At 39.1% G+C, this 23,923-nt stretch overlaps 1 protein-coding gene across 8 annotated transcripts in view; it reads left to right on the top strand.

Annotated features, from left to right (window-relative positions):
* BCAS3 (breast carcinoma amplified sequence 3) overlaps positions 1-23,923 on the top strand; it is a 374,628-nt gene that overhangs the window by 169,352 nt on the left and 181,353 nt on the right. For all 8 annotated transcript variants that reach the window (XR_774766.1, XM_010573787.1, XM_010573786.1 and 5 more), the window contains 3 exons: positions 1,506-1,606; positions 5,154-5,350; positions 6,675-6,772. Coding sequence is in view for 7 of the 8 variants with exons in the window: in XM_010573787.1 (XP_010572089.1) it covers positions 1,506-1,606; positions 5,154-5,350; positions 6,675-6,772 (396 nt within the window). In the remaining variant the exon portion in view is untranslated. The remainder of the gene's footprint in view (positions 1-1,505; positions 1,607-5,153; positions 5,351-6,674; positions 6,773-23,923) is intronic.

Below are 23,923 nucleotides of genomic sequence, written 5' to 3'. Positions count from 1 at the left end.
CTGGGGTTCTTGCTTGCATTTTGCTTTTTCTAAACTCTTTCAGCTTTCTCAGGTGTGAAGTTTTAGTTAGAGCAACGTAACGCTACCGCCATAGACAGTAAAGTAGCTAGACTGTAAGCTTTGCCAATATGTTTAAATGACTCAAGGACCAGGCATCATGAAATACTAATCTTTACAATAATGTGTGTACGATTCTCTCTCTTTTTTGTGGTAGCATTTGAACACTAAATAGTGATTTTCCCCAAAGTTGTGTGTATATATGGTAATCACTTTAAAAGTGGTTTTGGATACCATGCAGTCTACAGAGCTGAAGAACTTGCATTTTTCTGTTGTAGTGAGTCCATATGAACACAAAACAGTAGTGAATAGAGGAACAAAATTAACTTAGTTTTGTTCTGTGAATTGAGGTTATTTGTTTGTACCAGTCTTTTAAGAATAGTAGAGACTTAGGTATTTAAGCAGTTATAGTAATGTAAGATTTCCATGGTGCTGCAAGAAAAGCTTTGCTGATGAGCACTGTGGACAGATCTGATGTTGAGTCAAACCAAAAATTTACCCAGCCTTGCATCTCTGGTAGCGACTGGAAGCAGATGCTCCAACGCCCAGGAGTTTGGAGGTTATGGGCTTCTTGGAGGTTGTGTCTGGACTGTTATGTTTAATAGCCGCTGATGAATTTGTCCCTCAGCTTGAACTAAGATATGTTTCTAGTTATCAGTGTCACCTGCAGGTGAAAAAAGTGTTTTTCTTATCTGTCCAAAATTATTGTACGGCATTACTATAATGCAATGCAACCCTTGAATACAGAATTTCTGGTATTTTATAGTCCAGTGAAATAATCTCAGTGTTTAGTCTTTGTAGCAAATTAAATATCAAACTCTGCTTTGTTTCGGATTCTTAATTAATATATTGTTACTGCTGTAATTAAAAGGTGATACTAAGATGATAATGAAGCCCTTCCAATTAAATTGCAAAAAAGTCAAATCCTAAAATTCAAGTTGTTTGTGAAGCCAGCTTTAAATTAACTACATTAACGTCAAAATGAGAGTGATAAGTCAGTTCCTGAAGTCTGGAAGTACTCTGTGTTCAAAGTCAGTACATGTACCAGTGCCTCAGGATAGCTTTTGTCAGTATGCTTTAGCACAGTTCAAATTCTGAAAAGTTTGTAGAAAAGGCTTACCTCATTGACAGTGGCATATCTCAGTGTTAAATTCCTCAAGGCAGGTGGTTGTCATCTGTATTGTGCTGTTCTGTATGTTCATGAAGTACTTAAGGTTAAAAGAAGAGCCAGTTGGGTTATCGTAGTGGCTGTATGTATACTTTCAAGTCAAAGAGCAGAAATCTTTTCATCACTTTTGATGTCAATATTTGAGCTCTTTCTGTGCTCCAACATATTGTCACGGATTTAGGAAAATATGTGTGTTGCTGTACCAATAAGTTACTGAAAAAAGCTTTTTATAAAAGCATTTAACAGTAAATCTGATTTTTCAGTTTTCTGTTTTTTTCAGTGGTTCCACCAGGGAGCCCTGGACCGATCACTCGACATGAGTCATATGACAGCTTAGCATCTGACCACAGCGGGCAAGAGGATGAAGAGTGGCTTTCACAGGTATGCTTTTTAGGGGCGTTCCAGTTCAGGAGTGAAACAGTAATAGTATCCACCAGAAGTAAAATTCACAACTTTCCTCAAAATAGAAAGTAAGCTTCCAGTAGGCCATGGGTAATGCTGCGTGTAAAACTGACTTCACTCCTGACTCAACGTGGTATGAATTTGATGGTCTTTACATTTTAGCCAATCTATACAAGCTACATTAAAAGCCATGTAAAGCCCCCATCATTACTGGCACAAGTCACATCCTTGGGAAGTTCAGAATGAAGTAGGAAGTTTCAGTGGGCCTGACGTGCTCCTTTTCAGACACGGGTAAAGGAAGTTGGCTTGGCAAAGTGGTGATGCCTTTTCAATTGTGACCTGTGCTGTACTTACTGCATTTTAACATAAAAATGGTAGATTAACTGGTTTACTTCCTTCTTTTTCTGGTTACCAGCTACTGCATTTTCTACTGATAATTCATTTTGAGTTCTGGCTAGATGGAAGTACTATAGTGCTTTAAAATGATCATGCTTAGTGGAATATTTTTATATGAGGTTAAATCTTTGTGGTTTTATCCATTCTTGCTTTGTTTCAGTCGATGAAGCTTCTCTTTAAGAACTCAGTACATACTTGACTATTTGGCTCAAAACATAACTTCAGTTTAAGAATGTAGGTCATGAAAATACACTGAGAATTAGCTCCTGTTAGCAATAAAAGGTTAGAGTGAAATAAAGAAATAAAAATTACAAATGCTCTGGATTTACTAAAGCCATTACAGGGTACCTGATATGTGGAATTCATCCTGACAAATTAGGTGGGTTTCTTTTGGTTTGAGAACAATGTTACGGGAGTGATGCATTAAATGCGTTGCTGGGGTGTATGGCATAAATATGAAATACTCATGAATGAGATTTGCTTCTCCCACTGGTGAATACATCATACACAGCATTTTCCTAAAATGAGAAATTAGGTTTCCACATGTACCGGTCCAGGAGCAGCATTCATTGGGGAATCTATTCATGTGAATCTGCTTACCTGGCCTAAGTTTTCAGATGTTGCTGCACATTGATATATCTTACTTGCTTATGCTGTCTCTAATTTGTCAGAGCACAAAGATGGTGAAACAATCCGTGTAGTCAACAGGAATTTTATCACTGAGCTCATTGGGGCCAAGATTTCACCTGTAGTTTTCCACCTATCCTCTCCAGTACTGTTTGGATAGTTTAGCTTATTTTACTGTTCCGATGACTTTCTGGTTTAGTGGGCAACCTCAGAAAAAAGAGAGTAAGGTAAACCTACATTATGGAGATTAGTTTATTACTGATTCTTGGAAAATAGGAAACTCAAAGGAACTTAAGACTGCTTGAACTTCATCACATCTATCCCTCTAGAAGAGTAAATATATTTATAAGAGGAAAAAAAAAAATCCCAAGTGATGTCATAGAACACAAATAATTCAGAGAATGCTTCCGGAATGTTTAATTTTTGCTAAGTGAAGAGAGTGATGATAGCTCTTTTGAGCATGAAGATGCTAGCATTCTCTAAGCAAGCCACTTTAGATTAAGCCTAAAATGCAAGTATGTTTTTCAAAATTAAAGTGTTGTTATCAACAGTAACAGCATGCCGTGAAAAAACACTGCCCTTCACTTCAACTTTTCAATTAGAACAGTGGGTAATGTGTGCTGTCAGTGTGAAGTAGATACAATATGTTTGTCCTGCACACAACAGAGTAGTGAATAGGAACATCTGGCCGTAGCCTCAGTAAAATTGCAAAGGCATCTGTTTACCTCTCGGCTCTGTGACACTGATGGTTTCAAGCTTAAAATATACAGATTACTTTATCTGTGGCCTAATTTACACTGCTACATAAAAGCTACTTGCCTCAGAAACATCTACAGTCAATCTGAGTTACGCTAAGATAAATGCAAAGATGGAAATAGTGCTAAATAGGCTGTGCATTTATCATCTTACGTTAGCTGAGAACGTTAGCCAGTGTTCAAAATTGCTTCTTAAAGAGTTAAGAATCACTACTAGTATACATCTATGTCATATATGTACACAAAAATATATTTCATTAATTTCCTCACTAAATTGCATTTTTGCTGTGAAGCTGATCATTGTTTTAGCAGAAATTGATAGGAATTTAATAGTCTATTTTTGTCATCTTAAAAGTATGAGTTCACCAGAGCTTAATATTTTCATTCCATATTTCCTGTTTCTGATCTTTAAAGGCTCTTTTTGATTTTTAAAATTGTATCACAGAAGACTTATGCTTTGTTTACCCTATCATTTACAAGGCCCAATTTTCCTGATCATATGCGTTTCCAGCAATGTTACCATCTTAAATGTTCATGGTTGTTTGCATTCCTATAGTTGGCTTATTTAAGAGTTTGCCAGAATTGATACTCACCAGGTTTGTAGTTATCAGTGTGAAAAGACATTTTTAAAATATTTTGGATGCTTCATTTACTGAAATAATTTATTTTTCAAAAGTTCATACCTAGTCTCTCTCTGGGAGCCAATACCTAGTGGAAAATATGAATATTTGAAATTGTTGTTTGTTAGACACACCACCTGCATTCTCTGTGCCTTTTGGAAGTAGGCATGGAACTGAGAAGCTTGTGTGTCTATGTGTGTATCTACACCTAGACATACATACAGATACATATCTCATGTATGCCTATTATATAATATATGTGTGGTTGTTCCTTGCAAGCAAACACCCTTACTTCTGTTTTAATTGCTGGAATTTTGGTTAAATGAATATGTATGTGTGTGTAGCTGCCCTTTTACACATCATGTGTTGCACATACATGTTTATATTACAGCTGCATAGTAAGGAGTGTGACCTGGGCTGTTCAGTGTCTCACAGCACACTTCACGTTGCTCTGTTACAAATCTTGTTTTCCAGCAAGATGGTCTCTGCCAGAGGTATCCTCAGATATGCCAATTATGAGTAATTATGAGCTTTGATTTGAAATACAGTTTGCACTATATACATGTGAAGCTGCGCTGTTTAATGTGTGAACTTCTAGAAAGCAGCTGTAACAAAGCTGTAACAGCTTGCTTTTAAAATGTGCATCCATTGACCTGGTCAGTATTGAGGTTATCTGGGGGAGGTAGACTTTTTCAGTTCCTCTGCCTACTCAGTGTAGATGCAGATGGAACTGGGTTCCCCTGTTTGTTGCCACAACAAGAGTAGCTTTTTAGTGTTCAAGTTTATAGCGTGTATTTCTAAATGGCAAGAGGAGCAGTGAACAGGGTCAGGTGAAGTCATAGCCAGGATGGACTGTTGGTCTTCAGAACAGTTTAAAACCTGGGGTGCAGTGTCCCCAAGCTGGCAGTTCAAGGGCTTTCAAGGCTCTGCAAGAAGCTCTTGGCTTTGGCTACAGCATCGCTCTCTAGCAAAGGCGTTCCAAATCTGCCCTTGTTCAGCTTCCTCTGAACTGATGGCACAAAACACTCTTTTTGCCTGGGAACAGCAGGATTCTGGGGGTTCAGTGTATTGAAGGAACCATTCAGTATATTGCAGGTTTTTGTTAAGCATTTCCCCATCTTCCCACAGGTTGAAATAGTGACTCACACAGGGCCTCATCGACGCCTGTGGATGGGCCCACAGTTCCAGTTCAAAACAATCCATCCCTCAGGCCAAACTACTGTCATTTCATCCAGTTCTTCGGTGCTGCAGTCACATGGTCCAAGTGATACCCCGCAGCCTCTTCTGGACTTTGATACAGATGATCTTGATCTTAACAGTCTCAGGTAAAAATAAAATCAATTTCCAAGCTGTTTCACATTTGTTGTGTGAATAACTTGCCTCATGCTTAAATGAGGCCATCTGTGTAGAATGTGTAATAGTTTTCATCAAGCTTGTCCAGATGAAAGTCTTAGAAGAGTGTGTGACTCAACAACAGTAAAAATTCATCCAGGCCAAGCAGCTTAGATTCCTTTCTGCTGCCCCTTCTTGGGTAAATGACAGTGAAAGACAGTACAAAGTCTGGTGGCCTTGCTCAGCATCGTCTTGGCTTTTACGGTTTCTGCATTGCTTAATAAATTCATTTTCTCAGACATGAGTGGGAGCTTTATGTCATAGATTTAGATGCTGACTGTGAAGTGGTCAGCGTGTTGGAACAGTAAGTGAACTTCTGGAATGTTTTTGCCCTCCCTGGTTTTTTTCCCCTTTCTTTGCTTCCTACCTTGTAATTCTTTTATGTATATTTAATTCATCTGGTTTTGGACACTGGCTGATTTGGAATTGAGGGCAGGAGGGGTGGGCTTGGGGAAAGGGAGAGAAAGAAGGAGTGCAAAGGTAAACGTGGGTTTATATGTACTGATAGCTAGTGATTTTGTAGAAGTGCTTTATGCACCATGTGTTTCTGCGTCCTGTCCAGTAACTCTCAAGACTTAACGAGTTTCCATGCTTCTGACTCTGCATGTGATTTGGAGTCCAAAGTTCTGTGGTATGGACTTGGATTGTTTGGGACTCTGAAACTCTTACGAGTAAAACAAGGGAGATGGATAATATGACTAATCCTATTAAAACCAGGCAGATTGTCCTTGGACTGAAAATACATGGTTTTGAAATGTGTGATTTCTCCTTGCATGTAATTACTCCCACAAGTAAGGATATAGCTGTCAAATATGTTATTTTTTTTATTGTATATATCTATATGTAGAAAGAAAGCAGAAATTTTTAAAAAATTAATATAGATACATGTTACAAAAGGAATAGACAATTACAAATGTGTCTCTTCTCCTAAACTGTCAAAGAAAATGCTGCTGTTCTGGAGGGCGTAGAGGCCTTTTAACCAGTTTGGGTAGGGTGAGCTTTTTTTTTTTGAGGCTTTCTGAAAGCTCACATCTGAGACATAGTTTGGGGATACTGCCTTTGTGTAAAGTCTCAATCTCTCTCTGGATGGATTATCCAGATCTTGGCTCTGCAAAGGAAAACAAAAGTTTTCAACAGTTGGCTGACTTAAAAATAAATAGTTGCTTAATTGGTTCAGCTGAATCAGGTTTGTGATTTAATTACAGCCCTCATGAGCAATGATTTTGACACAGGTGGTAACTATAACTTATTATTTAGGATTCAGCCAGTTCGTTCAGAACCTGTTAGCATGCCGGGGTCATCGCGTCCAGTTTCTGATCGCAGAGGAGTTTCAACAGTGATTGATGCTACTTCAGGTAGAAACTTGTTGTTTTCATGTTTTCTTTGATATTCATGGCATTCATCAATCTTGTCTTTTTTTTGTCTGGTAACATGTTTACTAACCATTGCCATGTACTTAAAAGGATATCATGATTTTCAGCTGCACAATGGGGTAAGTGCTGTCTTATACGAATACTTTTTGAAAGCTACTGTAATGACTTTTTTTCCTCTTACCACTCAAATCTGAAGTTACAGCATTGTGGTAAGATATGAACACAATATTTATATTAAGTTTAACATGAGCTATAGAATGCTAAAAACCGCCTAAACTAAAAAGCAGAACATTTGCAATTACTAACACTTGAAATGCTTTTATAAATGAATGCCTAAAGTATAGAATATTACAGTTCCATCTCATTTATAAAATAGCTTTCATTGAAATGTAATCATAAATGTAATTGATTTCTGTGAACAGTCAAGACAACAGGATAGTTTATCTAATGTTTGTGTAATAGGCACATTTTCACTACTCGACTCTAAAAGAGTGTGTAAATTTAATACTACAGTGGTTATGTTAATATCAACATAGTAATATATGTACTATAAAAGTTTTCTTCTTTTTTTCTCAATGGTTGGGTATAGTCCATATAAAGAAAGGTCAGCAGAGCTTTATATTCTAGTACTGCTGTATAGCATCTGAAGGGTCCACACAGCAGGATTTTGTCAAATAAAATCTCTCACAAGTAGAATTATTAAACACACAGCATTAGTCAAACAGTCAAGTCAGAGAGGATTTTAATCTTTAGCGATTTGAAAATCCCTGGAGACTGCTGATTGGATTGAGGTTAAACTGTAAAAAGAGACTGTAACACATACAGAAACTGGTTTCTGAAGGTTGTTTTAAAGAGAGTTGAAATAAAAGCTCCTGTTCCAGACTGTGTTTGCTATTGATATAAATTCCGAGTCCAAGATATTGCGCTTTTTGCCAAATTAATTTATTTGGGTATTACAGGATATTTCTTAGATGTGTTTATAACTGAGTTCAATAATAACTACATTTACTTTGGATATTGAGGATTGTCATTAGAAATTCCATTTTCAAATATTTAGAACTTGTTTAATTCACATTGAGCTTAGGCAAACATCTGATGCTGGTTAGTTAAAGGGAATTTTATTTGTTTTACTACATGACAAAGTAATTTTGAAAACAATTGTTTGATACAGAAGAAAACATAAATGCATCAGTTATGATTTTTTGGACTAGTTCATCTATGCCTATTACCCCTAAAAGGTTGCAAACTTGAATCATAGGAGTGCTTCTGTCTGTGTATCTGACACTTTAGATTCAGAGTGATTAATAGCATAGCTGTTCTTCACTGTCAATGTGACTAGGCCAGCTGATACAGATAGAGATATCTGGGTTATCAGGGTGGGGTTTTTTTCCTCTTCTGTATGAACGGAGCAGTGCCTTTACTTATAGCAGGGATGTGTAATAATTCTGAAATATAACCATTCTGGAACGATAATGCGTTCTAAAACTGTGTTATTCCATCTACAACAGAAACAGTGAACCACATAGAACTGTACCTCTTCTATGCTAAACAGCCTTTCCTGAAGTGTGGATGGGGCCCTAATATGAAATGGCTCATGTGAATGTGATGAAGCTCTATTGGTAATGCCTTTAACATGTGTGTCCATATTAAAATTGCCAAAGTCAATTGTATACATTGTTATGATACTGAAAATATATTTATTGTACAGCAGTGACTCAGTTTTGTTATAACACCTCATAAGTTTCGTATAAACAATACATGGATTTTGTTAGGGACATGCTGATAGCAGTGTTTTATTTAACTTCACTGCCAGACAGTTTGGATTTGAATTGATTTTTGATTCAGGGACTTTACTATCCATTTGCAGTTTTCATATTGCCTGATCCCCATCCTTTCCCATGCAGAAATTATTGGTCCAAAATTAGGGTAGATATGCCAGATTATGTGTGATGGTATAGGGGTGTGAATTCTGCTACAGAGTAACGGAGACACAAGGAAAAAAACATACACTGGTTTTTGAGATCTCGTGCTTTTCTTGTAACAGAGCCCAGCAAAGGGAAGAAAAGTATTTTATGCTTGCTTTCCTCTCTTCCCACCTTTGAGATGTGTAGAAAATTACATTAAGCTCAGCTCTGAATATAAAGGTTTTATTTTAAATGCTCTTCATGTACAACATTGAATTTTTTGTGTTATAGTCCACTACTGTAAGTATTCTCATTTCCTGCTGTTACCAAGGCGTGGCCTAAATGGCTTACATTCTTTATGGAAAACAAATTTATTGGAAAATACGTTTTCAGGTTTGAAGGATTTTTAAGTAGGTCATAAATTTTTACTGCCTAAGCTGAACCAGGAAGTGATTCTTCAGTTATGACCCATGCATTTGAGTCTGTTGCACTTTATGAAGATGCTTATCTGGCTGTTTGATTGCCTGTTGCTTAGAGATACAACCAGCGTGGCGCCTCTTCTTATCTAACTCCATCACTTGTTCTTTCTATCAAAAGATTTCAAGTACATGTTTATCATCTTCCATTATTCTTCTGCCATTCTTGATAGCTTCCTTCCTTCTCCCCCATTGGTGACAACTCTTGCATTTCATAAGAAATTTGTGTAATTTTTTATCATTATTTTCACATGTCTTTAGAACTATGGTATATTAATGACAATATTCTCTCACAAGATCATTTGCAAAAATCTTCATTTAAAAAGAACAGAACTCTAATACTGTTACCAGGAATGAAAATTTGCAATAGCATTTTCAAGGTGGATGGCTGTATCTGTAAAGATTACTTGGATAAATTTAAAAAAATGCATATTTCAATATGGTTATTTCAACTTTACTTAATTCTCCTGAAATATTCTTCTCTGGGTTTTTTTTGTTTTGTTTTTAAATCAGATCTTTAAGAAAAGTTTGCAAAAATGTAGTCACCTAAAGCTACTGGACATTTGTCCCTCAATGCACACATTTTAGTCATATGCATCATAGAGAGAATTATACCCTCAAGGATTAAATGCACTGTAATTCCAGATGCTATTCCAGATTGGCAGTTAGAAATGTTAAAGGGACAACACTGAGTTTAAATCTTTATAAAGCAGGAAGCCTTGAATAATAATGGAGAAAAAGAACCACTACTGTACACATAGTAAATGCACACTGCGTGTAGCAAGCGGGCATGTGTGCTCATGTGTCCATTGTTTCCGAAGAAGTGCTGAGGCTATCAGCTGGTTGCATTGGGTTTAACAAAAGTAGGGTAAGTCTTGGGTTACATTTAAGGCTTTATTAGACACCAGAGATGGAAGAGAAACCTTGCAAGTGCCCTGTCTGCAGGAGGTGCTGCAGCTTAAGGTCACACTCCTTACACAACCAAACCAACCAATGCTGAGACAGAAACCTGTAGTGCAACAAAAAAAAATTTGTTGCTGAATGACCTGGCTCTATTTCAGAAGATCACTCCACAGGCATGACTTGACAACTTTACGTTACCTGTACGCATTGAATGCTGTTCCTTTCTTTGATGTGACAAGCATTAGATACGATTTTTAGCTAGCTGAGGATATCTACAGAATGATGGAGACTCATCTAGAAAATATAAGCGTAGGCTAGACATGTAATTGAGTATTTCCACGTACCTTTCTGAATTTTTATACTATAACCTGTAGATAAATGATGCATGTCATATGTGTTAACATACCTGAAAAATCAAACCTGATAGAACTCTACTAATAATAAATAATGAAGAAATTAAAGGGTGTAGGAAGGTCAGGATATCTGTATCGAACAACAACTCTGAACTTTCAGAAACAGAAAACCTCTAGAGAAAGGATTTTGCAGCAGTTCCTGATCACAGTAAATTTGATCGCACAGCTGCATTGAGTCTGTAAGAGCAAGCGTTTCCCTTAAACTGTAACAAATGTGTTGAAGGGCTCAGGTACTCAGGTATGCTCAGTCATAGCTGCTAATTCAATCCTGCTCAGTTAAAAAAAAGTGCGTGCATCTCTGTGTTTATGAAAAGCCTTGTTTATTCCCTCATGCAAAGAGGTTTTTGACACTTACCTGTCAGTCAAGGAATGATTTTGTTGCACTGTCAGCAGAGTAGGAAAGCGTTGATGAAGAAGTTGTCTGATCTCTGTTTTGCATCAGCTTTTTCCTGTCTACCTGGAGGAGATCTCTCTTGCTTGCTTGCTTAGGACAAATACAGAAGTTAGAGTGGGAAGGATTTTAATGAATAAAATTAAACTGTAGAAGAAAAAGATCGTGAGCATTTTTTTCCTCTCTGATTGTGTGTGGGGCAGGGGGAACCTTTATGTTCTTACCTGAAACCTGGCCTGTGCTGTGCTTCTTAGGGATGCACATGTAATTTTTTAATGAAGATTGTTTATTACTGTTGTATGAAACTGACAATACTAAGCTCTCTTCTGGTTACTTCAATCAATGCCCACTTAAAATTGGCTTGTAATTTAGTACTTCCCTTTCTTTTGTGTGTGACTGGCTGGTCACAGACAGATAGCTTGTTGCCTGCAGAGGGTTTAATGAACAGAAGAATTGACTTGGGTTTTGTGGGGGAGGGAGTTTGTCTTCCCTCCCCTCCGCCTGTGAAGGATCTTTTATTGTTCATCACCACACCTGTGAGATAGGGACCATGGGACAAATTTTTACTGTCCAGAAATGCTCTCACTTGGAATTTAATAAACACTTCTGCTGTCACACCTTAAACCATCTGAGCTCTTTTCTGTTGTATGTGCGATCAAATATTTATTCCCAAATGCTGTACAGCAGAAAGTGCTGTCTTGGAGTAGCGGAGATCAGTTATTCAGGTAGTAAAGATGTGTGAATGCAGCTGGCAGATGAAGTCACCAACATTATGAATTCCCAGGCTGTCCTTACCGCCACAGGCAATAACTGACAGGCCTGAGCGGTTGCTGGTTTCCCGTTACGGGTGCTGGTAGGGCCTGGGGAGTCCTGGCGTCACGGATACTTGAGCTGCCCTGCTTGAGTGGAGCCGGCCAGCGCTGGAGGGTCCTTGTCGCACAGAGATGTAATCAATATGGTCTGGAGTCCTTGACCTGAACCTGTAATTACCTGGATGGTATAAAGGTAGTTTGTTGTTGCAGATAGAGATTGAACACAGATCCTCTGAGTATAATGCTGAGCTTTGAAGCCAAGGAAGAGATTTGGCCATTGGTCTGTTCTTCACAGCAGTTAAGAGCTTTTAATAATGGTCATATACAAGCTGTTCTTAGAGAGCATCACCTGTTTGGTAACAGCAAAAACACGTACTCGGCACTGCTTGTTTTGTACTTCTACGTTCTGCCAGCTTAAATTTAAATGAGTGTAAGTTATGGTTCTTCCCTGGAATAACTTCTGAGCCAACTCTGTTAAGTGTTTTAAATAGATATGATATTATTGTGTTATTTGAAAACATTTTGTGTATTGCTCCTAGAATAGTGATAGCATGTGGGATATATCGTGTATTTTTGTTTTCTTGGTGCAAGAGCACACACATTGGCACGCGCTCATACTCTCTCCGTTGTATTCGTCCGTCTTGCTAAATGTGCGCCTGTGTGTGAGCTGTATAATACAAAGTTCTCATATACAGAAATTTTTCCAACTTGTTTTATTTAATCTAATTTGAGAAAATGTTATCAGCTGATTTTTGAAGAGAGCCTTAAGACAGAACTGACTTCAGCAGGCTCCATGATGCCAATGCGGTATACATGATTACATTTAGAAACAGCTATGCCCTATAGACTATGGAGCTGTGAAGAGAAATTAAAATGACCTGACACTACTGACTGGGCACTTGCTGCTGGACCATTGCCTGGCTTGTGAAAAGACTCAGCTGCAGGGATACATGGAGTAGCATTAATGTCTTGAAACACTGGTGGGTGTTTTCTGTAGGCAGGAGAAGTATACTGGAGAGGAAGGGCATGGGAACAGTGACTGAAAGGCAGCAGGTTCATTATATACTGATTTATTTTTGCCTCCGTATGATGGTTGTGGGTGGGTTAGTCTGTCAGTTCTGAAGATGGGAACTCACTCTGCGCAGCATAGCATAGTGATGTGGGGTAGCTGCTACCCTGCTGGTGACAGAGGAGCCTGTTATTCCTCATCTCTGTTTGCCTTTGGTTTAGCTGAGGAGGTTCGTAGTAATTGAAGCAATTCATCTCTTCTAAGATGGTTGTGCTTTGACACATAACTGTCCATCAGCTAAAAAAAAATGGTTCAATATGCAAGTTAGTTTCACACATGCAAGTGAAAATCAAAAATCAACGATTTCTAGACACTGCTGTGTTAGGTTAAGTTTGACTTTAAGCAATTTAACTTACTCAAGGTGCTTAATCCCCCAAAGGCTGATCACCTTGTTCATCTTGCTAATGTGATTCTTGATAGTTCACAGGGGACTTGACAAACAAGAAACCCAGCAGTTTTCACGCTGATGTCATAGCTAGATGAGAGAATAACTGTGACCTAACCAACATAATAACCAAATACAAGGTAATGGGTTTTTTCTTCATATATGAAGATAAGTTGCAGTGAGGCCTCCGGGACCCACGTTAATGGTCATTGGTGCAGTCCTCTGTTGCTCAAAGACAGTTGTTCTCATGTCACACAACCCACTTGACACATGTACCCGTGGTCCATTAATGCAGACAGTGGAGTGTCTTATTGCTTAAGCGTTACATACTAACTTTTAGTTGGGTAAGCCACCTTCAGTTCATATAATGGTTTGTCAGCTGAAAAATAGCAGTGTGCTAGAGCATGGTCTGGTCCAAGCACACAGACGCCTTCTGTTTGTTTACAGGGGAAAAAAATGCAAAATGCACAATAGATATTTTGTATGTCAGTACCTAGCGCAAACTCATTCTGAATATAAGATTGTCTTATGTACCCCTTAATTGTCTTTCATTAACAATTGTTCTGTGTAGGTAGCTTTTAAGCTCTGAATAAGTGGAAAGTGTTGATTCTAATCATATCTGACACCACAATCTTCTATGGAACAACACATGAGCTGAGATTCCCGATGGGCTCCTGTAGGATGCAATATTTATTATAGCTTGAGATCTAAGAGCTCCTAGCTACTGTTAAACGTACAAGAGATCCAGAAACCTCAGTGTCTGTACTTGTGTTTTTATAGATTGCACAGAAATAACACACCGTACACTATTTGCAAAGAAGCATGTTCATTGACATTTCTGCTCTTTTTATACAGTGCTTAAATGAATGATTTTACAAATCTTGATATTTTTATAAGTTTGTAATATATTCTAAGCTCATCCATTAATTTAGACTGTTTAAAATGTTCTTAAAATGGTATTAGGTGTGCAAGTTAAAAGAAGAGTATTTGAACATCCATTTGCAAATGAATTTCAGAGTCAGTATTGTTTCCGGGAAAGCTTTCATTTAGAAACAGTTTTCCATTTTATAATAGAGAGACATTCTTATTTAACCGTTTCACTAAGTTAGGCTATCCTTCAAAGTATTTGCTCACCGATTTCCATGTTTGCTTTGAAAAAACCTCTAAATATGCTTCATTATTTCTTGTTTCAAGTGTATCTCCTCCTCTTTGGACTGTAGTCTGTCAGACGCTAGGTTTTTAACCGTCAGGATTGCTTGCTGATTCTGGTCCTCTTGAGATCCTCCAACTTTTCCTCCCCTGCTTTCAGGAACTGTTCCAGAACATCAGCCCTTGTCCTCAGGGCTCTGCAGACTCTTCCTTTTATCTTTCAGCTTCTTCCTGCCTGTAAAACGCCCATAAAGGATTGATGTCCGTGTCCGGACCGCACAGCAACTACCTGAATACTATAGGTTGTGATGGCCTCTTTAGAGCAATTAAATCTGTAGATCAAAACTGGGCACGAAGCAGCCTCCAAGAATGTTTTTTGGGTTTGGCTTTTCAAGGACAGTTGGAAGTGGTGTGGCAGCTGCTAAGCAATGTCCCCTAGTTTCATAGTGAATCCTAATTTTTTTTTATTCCCCTCTTCATTAGATGGCAAAAATAGCTTTTAAAAGCTAAGTATGATGGCTTTAATTTTTGTGTTTTTCCAAGTAGTGAGATAACAGTGCTGCATTTTAAATCAAAACACTCTGCGCAAAAAGAAAGGAGAAGCTGAGGAAGGAGTTGATCAGCTGCTGGTTTACTGTGCAGCCATTGAGCGCGCAGCTGTGCAAGTTGGCCACTGGTGTCATACCAGAAATTACTTTCAATATGAATCGCTAATTTTCTTCTCATTTGTATTTCCTCATACTACAGATAATATATTGTTTTGTGGATAATACTTTACTATGTAATAATGAAAAGTTTGACACTTCTTAATATTTCCAGAGCCACAAAAACTTGTTCTTTTGTAAGTCACCACAGGTTGAATGTCTGATTTCAGTTCATTTGGTCCAACCCACTGGACATGGTGGAAAGACTCTACACAAACTCTCTACATAGACTATATCTGGATCTATACTGAAATAGCTTTAAACAAGAGCATAAGTCCTCACGTGTTTTGTTTTGTTGGGTTTTTTTAGATATAATGTCAGCATATGCACCTATTTTCACCATTGTTAATCCAAAATCAGCAGGTTTTAGATATGGTTCGTTAGAGTGTAATGTGGATGAGTGAGCAGAAGTGTGTGTTTAGGTATATACCATATAAAACTGAGCTATTTGGTATGATAAATTAGCCAGGCATTTGATCTGTTTTAAGGTGGAGTTTAATATTTTGAAGGTGTTACAATCACAGCCTCTTCGCCCTGCCTTCTCCTTGCTGAAGTAAGGATGTTCTCTGCTGGAAATAAGTATTTATATCTAAGTTGAAATATAGCCTTTGGTACTTACTTGTATATATTTTATGGCCTCCATGACGTAAGGGGTAAAAAAACAGATGGAAAATATTTTGTTTTTCTTAATTATCCAATGCCGTGAAATATCCATCAGCTTGCAGTCGTCTTGGCTCCTCCCCCTGCCTTGGACACGATCCCTGGCACAATCCCAGCCAGTTTTTAATAGTGCTTTATCTGCTGCTTGCACTGCTTTTAACTTTCACTTTTTATTAGAACCAAAGCTAAATTGGGTGCCGGTTAGTACTCTAGCTATGGGTGGAGTGCTACAAAAAGCCAAAGCTGGTGCCAGCAAGCAGTTGCCGCAGAGAGCAGGCGGCGTGTGGGGTGAGCCGGGAAGGGGAGCGCGGGGTGAAAGGAGCCCCTGTTTGTCACCATCCGCCTCCTCGGCCAGTTCTCGTCTGCAAGTACTCTCATGCGCCTCCAGCTGTGGGGGCTCTGCAAATAGGAGATCTCTGACAGTCTTGACCACTGCTGGCTGCTGGGGACAGCCTGCCTGGGGCTCACCTCCTTCCAAAAAGAAAACAGAGTCTTAGAGGGAGCATGTAAAGCCAAGTACTTTGCGTACATAAACCTTCTGGTGCTATTCCCCTTGTAAAGGTGAAAGCAAGCAGGTCCCAGTCAGTAAATGACAGAAAGCAGACTTGGGATTATTCACATCATTAGCACAGGATTTCTCCAGATAAGAGAAGTGGTATATGAGCCTCTATTGCCCTGAGGCTGTCTTTCGTTTACTGCGCAGGGCGTGGTCCCTTAAAATGGAGCAAGAACAGGGAAAAGAAAAAGGTGGTAATATGACTAACATATGGTTTTTGCTGGAGTTTGGCCACAGATTTAAGGCCTCGGAGTGGATTCCTGGGGCCTTCATATGCTATCCCAAAACCAACACGAAAGCCTTTCCAAATACATTTATAAGCTCTCTGATTGTAATAGTCCTATCAAAAATCCCCTGTCCCCGGGTCAAGTGGGGTGCAGGCCCTCCTCTTCTGAAATCTCAGGCTTGCCAAGTCTCTCTTGCCTGCTATTTCCCTCCAGCAACAGCGGGCAACCATTTGTGCCTCTTGTGCTGGGTGCGCTGTGTAGAATACCTATAGGGGCGTCCAGCACAGCTGCTTTCCCTTGAGCTCACATCTGCTCCGAGAGAGTGGGACCTACACGCGCTCGCTTGCCTGGGCTTTTGTCCCAGATGCAGCTGGCCCTGGCTGCGTACAGCCCACCTGTATTTCTGGATAATTCATAGAATTTGCTAGGCTTTGGCACAGAGGCCAAATGCTTGCTCGTGAGTATCTGGTTGGGTTTGAGCATTAGTTTTGGTAACTGGCTCTGTCATTGTGTTTTGCTTTACTTTTCCTTTGCTCAAAGTTGTAGTGCCATCGATGGGAGAAATGCAGGGCAGGAACTGGAAACTCTGTAATTTGTAGCCTCTTCTAGTGTTAGGACCCTACAAAAAGTCCTGACTCTATCACTCCAGGAAAGGAGGCCTCTAGAAAGAGAGTACATACGTATTTTTGCGTTGATACAGAAAAGCAGTAGAAGCCACTGTTGTAGTAAGGATCTTCCTAGATCTTTGCTGCCAGGCCAGTTTCCCTGAACTGAATTTGCATTAGTTGAAAAAGTACCTCTTCAGACTTTCACCTATATTGTTTACAGCATGAATGCTGAGTAAATCACTGTGTGCTGTACTGTTTGACTGTCACTTAAAATATATTTTACAAGTAAGCATAACATTCTCTAAACTTACTTTTGATTGAATGTCAAATTTAGTAATTGACCGTAGATCATTTACAAGGTTGTTTCTGCTGCTAGTGGATTTTTTTTAACAAGCAGAAAGTTGCTGTGAAAGAATTTGGAGAAGAAAAGATATATTCTTATGTTAGTTTGGTTTTGGTGTTCCTATTTAAGCTTTAAAAAAAACCAAAAAACAAACCAAAAGAAAACCAAAACAACAGCAACAAACAGTATACAGTGAAATGCTTACATGGAAGTACATTTTACCACTGAAGTTAGATAAAAAATTCACTGTATCATAAGTGAACCATTTCCCCCTTGATTTGTGTCCAAAATATGAGGAAAAACCTTGCAGATGCCTTATGCATTTTACAAAAGAACATATGCATGTATTTAAATCATTTACATTTCATCTTTGCTTTCTCTTATTTTTAACCCATATTATAGTGAATGACAGCATGTTTTGAAAACCGAGGTTGAAAGCAAAGTTTAAACTTTCATGCACAATAAGCTAAACTGCGAGCAGTGCTTCGCTATTTCACGATTTTATTTCAGGGTTTTGCTGATGCCTTTTCCTTTCTCTCCAATGAAACATGTGACTGAAACTTTGGGAATCTGGCTTGCAAAAAAAAAAAAAAAATTATACTGCAGTTGGTTTGTGCTAGTCCTACAGAGCCTGCAAAGAAGGAGAATCTGTCCTTATTGAAGCAGGTTCTCAGGAGAATGTGCAACCATGTGCTTAAAGATGCTCTGGATCAGGGCTCAGTGAGACTATTAATTGTTGATCGTTAGGCAGTATCGAATATTCCTTATGCTATAAAATCCTTTTTGATGGGGGTTGAGGATGGGAGGGTAGAGGGGCACCAGCAATACTTGATGTAATACCCTGACATCACTACTTTTCAGCGCTACCCCGCTGTATTGTTAAATCGGCAGCTTTTAAATGAACCGCTTATATAGCGGGTAGCTGAAAAAGAATTTGAATTGTGGGTGTGATGTTTTGTTTAATGTCATCAGCAGGCACCACTTCCCCATTGCTATGAGTAGACAAATAAAATTCAGCTTTATTGGCCTAGTTGTAGCCTTTTAATAACACTTCAGTGAAAGATTGTGCATGCCATGAAGTGCTGAACGCGTGCTCTAAAGCGATGTAACGCGGTTACAGTACAGCGATAGGTCAGATGGGTAGCAGCCTCTAACGCAGGTGAGGGTGTATGTACAGTCCGCCCTCCCTTTACGAGGGGGCCGGGGAGCTGGGCGGTCGAGGGTAGCGGGAGAGCCGAAGAACTCTGCAGACATACCCAAATGATGCTCGGGAGTGGGGTTTGTCACCTTCTCCTCAGCCCTGGCTCTGCCGCCTGTGGGCTGGCTCACCGCAGAGCTGCCCGGCGGTCTCACTGCAGCACTGTCCCGCCGTAGCGGTGACAAGACCACGGTGCCGAGACCCGAGCTAGCTCTGCATGGAGTCAGCTACAGTTTATTAGCTTAGGCTTCATGCCACGCAGAGATAGATAAACCACCTGCAGACATCGGCTGGCCCTCGATCCAGGGTGGCTGAGCTTGGGCCCGTTTCTGTGTGCTAACCGGGTGGGACTTCTGCGGTTGTTAGTGGAAGTTCAGCACATGTAGAGGCCACAGGATTTGTTTGTAAATGCAGATTTGAAAGTTAGGTATTTTTACATGCCTCTTAGATTCAGGGCTCAAAATACAGAGTAACTTTCATCCCTAAGAGCCTGCAGAAATTTTTCTCATTGTCTTCACCTTCCAGGCGCTCTGTGAGCATTAAACCCAGAGTTCTTCATTTATTTTCTAGTAAAGATTGACTTACAATTGAGGATATCATGTGGAGGACCTGTAACTTATTTGTATATCCATCCTTCCATGTTTAAAACCAAGTCAAGAAACTAATGAGGTTACAAAAATATTGCTGATCCTGAAGCAAATACAGTTGGAGAACATATGCTTTGATTTTACATTTCTGCTTCTAAAAGGTGACATGTCCCATGTTTGTCATTTAATTTAACATTCTATATATTTTTAAACGGCTGTATGATTTGAAATCTCCAGATGCCATGGTTTATGCTAAATGAGGTTGACAGTTCAGTGATGTGGAAGGCCATTATCTCACCTTTGTGCTTCTAAACTATAGCCACTTGCCTTTGCCTGTTCATAATGCATTACAGCGTAGGAATTTTTAACACCTATTGAAAGCATTAATTAGGTATGCCATACTGATGAGCACTTCAAGATAAGTGAAAAGCAAGAAGCGATGCTGTTCTTTGAGTCCATGTTTCTCCCATTGCTTGTACTGGGGATTCAGTAAATGACTGATGAACTCCAGTAGGAAATGCTGGCTGCGATACTCTGTATTACGTATTGCCTTACCCTCAAATTTCACAATGAACAACAATTATCTGGATTAGTTATCTGGTACTGAGGTGGTATCTTTAATATGCCACTGGACAGCGAGTGTAAGGTGGTCACCTGCCAGTGGTAGCTTGGTGAGATGTTCCTCAGATGATCGGTGTGACCAAGATAATGTGGACTTCCAAACCACACTGTGGGAAGACCGCTGGATTTTCACTCATGCAGTAGAGTCATTTCCCTAAATGCTGTGGTCGCTCACGTTGACTAATGTATCCTAAAGGAAAGTGATTTAATGATAAAATAGTAGCATTGTAAAGGTTTATCTTGAGGTTGATTTACTCAGAAATGTTACTCCCATTTTTAAGTAGATTTATTGATATTATATGTTCTCTCCTGACGTTTAGTCATTAGCAAAAGGGATTTGTGTATTTCCACAATCTTCTGTTAACATAAAAGCACCAGCACGAAGTCTTAGCAGCCAAGAATGCAAGTTTTAAAAAAAAGTTCCAAGAGGTTCCATCTTGATGTTTGGGGATTGATATAATCCCATTCCCATAACTTGAAATCCCTTTAAGAATGTACAAATTCCCTATGCTTTGTCCTTTTAAAGGGAAATTGGTTCCATTTCTTCAGATTATCGTGGTGTCATTTCAGAGGTTAAGGATTACCTGTAGAAATAAAAGTCCCCATAGTCCCCTGCCGCACTCGAGCAGCGAAGCCCAGGCTGCCCCCAACTGCTGCTGAGCTGTGCTGTCCCCCGGCGGTCACCGCGAGTGCCGATGCCACGTATGTGCTTATGTCCATGCCCCATCCCTGTGCATGCCTGAAACATAAGGCCGAGCAGGCAGGTTACAACTCTTGCCTCCCCTTCTTCAGCTGGTCTCTGTTCCCAACCGAGATGCGTGGCATATCTTGATAAACAGCTCTAAATGGTTCTATTCGCTACCAACTGGTGCTATCTATAAACCAATAAACCAAAATTCAGACTTTTGTATCCTGTTACCGTTGTCCTGAGTCAGCAGGTCTCGTATAGAATCATTTCTCTATAAACTTGGAAAATGGATAATCATTACTTGAACTGTTAAAGTTCAGTAATACAAGAATAAGTCATAAATATGTCACTTGTATCTTAAAAGCTAACCAGCTAGAAACTCTCCCTCTTGTCTAATCTGGCCCCCAGTGCCTTTGATCACCGTTTTCTCCTCTTTTTCAGCACCACAGCTAACTTCTTAGTTTTCCACATTTTCCTTTGCTGTTGTGACAGTGTTCTGCTGCAGATTACAGCTGTGCTTAGGCACCATAAGGTTTATATGATTAGTCAGCATTTGGTTTCCATATATAGCAAAAGTACGTCTGGAGAAAATATTCTTATACATATTTCCAGGCAATAGGATCAAAGACTTCTCTAGGTTCTCAATTTTAATTTATCTCTTCTTGCTCGCTGTGTAAGGAACATCAAAAAGAATCCGTGTTTGCGGGAGGGAAGGGACCTTTTGCTGTGTAGCTTTGGGAGCACCATTCATCCAGGCCAGCTTCAAATCCTGGCCTTTCTTCCTCCATAGCATTGCTGAGCTGTGAACTTCGGGTTTCATGCCTACATGTTTCTATCCAGGTGTGACTCCTTTCTTTTCTTGAATCCTGTGACCTCCCCCGTTCATTTCCTCGATGCTCGGAATTACCCCTTGTCTCCATCAGTCCCAGTTGCAGCTGCTGAGCACATCTTCCTCCACTGTCACAGCATTTTCTGTAGTTCTCAATCCCTGTGTTGGCTCCTCTTCTGCCATAACATGTGCAAGGTTTGTACACTTGCATCTAAGCATTTGAATGCTTGTTCCTAGCTCATCTTTTGAGTTTTTTGGTAATTACCCTCAGCCACTCTTCATACTCGTAATACCTCGGTATTTGCTTCTACACAAGAAGCTCACCCTTCAGGTATCAGCTCTCAAAACCTGCAGGACGTTTCTGAAGCTTTAAGTCTGCCGTGATGTCTACCAGAAATGTGATAACTAACAGCAGTTCGAGTTAGGTCTGTGCAAGGAGTTACATGCGTAGGTTTATATTACTATATTAGGTGCTGTATTTGTGTCAGTTTTTCTTGCAGCTCAATTAGATCCTTCTTTTCCTGTATCTTTCATTAGGTTCTTATGGCAACAGTTTGTAAACTTTTATGGTTTTGCAGTGCACAGCAGCATGGGCACTGCTAGAGAGCCACAGGTAAATGTCATTAGTAAGTAAGCACTATAATTATACGAGTCCATATAACATTTTCCTATGAGGAAATTTTCTGAAATATTAGTAAGCATATTAAGCTAAGACATTTGAGACCTTTTTGCATCACTTTTTTAGAAAGGCCTTTTTTTTCTGCTGATAGAAGATCTGCGTTAAAAAAAAATATATAATTAGTTTGATTTCAGTCATCTACTCAACATTTCTAAGCTACTTGCCAAATGATCCCAGGTGTGGGATTGCAGCAGGTAATTTCCTGCGCTGTATTTGTGCGGATGATCTTCTGTGTTAGAAGATGATATCGGCTCACCTGGCCTCTCAGTGACAGAGAAATCCTTTGTTTATTCATTTAGTAGGCAGATTAACCCTAATGAATATGGCTTCCTGGAAATAGATACATGGGACAATAGCAAAGTGAGGAGTGGGGAGAAATGGGGCAAATTCCCTTTTCTTTCTTCACTTTTAAATAATGGTAGCTTTCATAGCAGGTTGTTTTAAATCAGAAAGGAACGTGAAATATGTCTACCCAAAATTCTTGATTTTAAACAAAATCTTTTCTTTTATGGTTCAAAGAGGTACTGGGGCTTTCTTAGTAAGTCTGGTGCAATTCTGCCCTGTGGAATCTGTTTGAATGCTTTGTCCTGTCAAAAAGTAGGATAAAGTGTGCATCTGAGATACACTGAATGGCACTTAAGTCCTCATAGTTGGAGGAGCTCGGTGTATTTTATGTGGTTAGTCTCAACTGTTTTGCAGAATATGGGGGGTGGGGGGGTGGGTAGTATTATTTTTGTGAATTAGGGGTTTGTAATGTAATCTTCCTTTGAAATAGGTCATGAATTGTACTGGGCAACCAGAGAAAAGTGTTAGAGTCTTAATAGCTTAAATTATTTCATTCTATTTCTTTTTGTTTCATGGGAGTAAAACTGTGGAATCGTGTCTTAAGGTGTACATTGTGTTTGTTACCTGAGTAGCTGTACTATAAAAGACGACAGTGTTCATACAAGGGTTAGGCTACACGTTTTTTGGTTTGGGGTTGGTTTTTTTCAGCTATTCTCTTATCTTGAGCTGACACAGAAAGCTTCAAGAAAGCATTGCAAACAGTACAATATCTTGTATTCCTGTTGTGTGATGTATGCAACCGTTCTGCAAGAGGTCTGTATGAGGTTTGTGAAGGGCTGCACCATTATCACTTTTATTTAAATAAATGAGGAGCAATTTCTCAGATGTTGTTGACATGACATTGGACTATTGTTCAAAACACAATGTGAGAATCTGCCTGGAAAAGTAGTGGAGGTGAATCCAAAGCCCTAAGAAACTGAAGGAAAAGTAGTCATTGACTTTAGGGATATAAATCAGGCTCATTGTGGTATTACATGCAGATCCACTGCAGTATCACTCAGTTTATGTTTGAACAGCATGAATAAATTAACTTATTCAAGCTCAAAGAGGGAATAATGTCATGGTGAATTAAGTTGTGTATATGTTAGTATTTATGTATTTTTTTTAATGCATACGCACATTAAATAGTATTTTAAATTAGGGGAAAACATTTTAGTTTGCTAGCTCAGATCACTGTTGTAAGCTACCAGTCAAAGTGTAGATAGACATAAGTACAATGAATGGTTTTGCTACGTTTGAGAGAAGAACAATTTCTTGCATTTTTATGTGACTGGTACTCGAGATACATTATTCCCAAGACATGGATGTGTAGACACAGATGTGAAAATCTCTTAACTTCCAACGAAACTTTTCCAGATCTTATCACTATAATTTATTCTTTACTCTCTATAGACTAGAAAAATGTCTTCTTTCACATAACTTTATACATTGGAGGAAAAGGAAAGTTCTCTTCTACCACATGGTAAGTGTTGAAGATAGGATACTGTTGGCTTTAGCATGCTGACTTTTGTAGTTGCCTGTAAAAACTCTAGAGTTTCAGAAGGGAAGCGAAAAAACAGAATTTACCTTTCCATGAAGAATAAAAG

Source organism: Haliaeetus leucocephalus, unplaced genomic scaffold, assembly GCF_000737465.1.
Source record: "Haliaeetus leucocephalus isolate CR32 unplaced genomic scaffold, Haliaeetus_leucocephalus-4.0 Scaffold395, whole genome shotgun sequence".
In the NCBI taxonomy this organism is placed as follows: domain Eukaryota; kingdom Metazoa; phylum Chordata; class Aves; order Accipitriformes; family Accipitridae; genus Haliaeetus; species Haliaeetus leucocephalus.
Note: the sequence above shows the minus strand (reverse complement) of the source record. Positions and strands in the feature narration are given on the sequence as shown.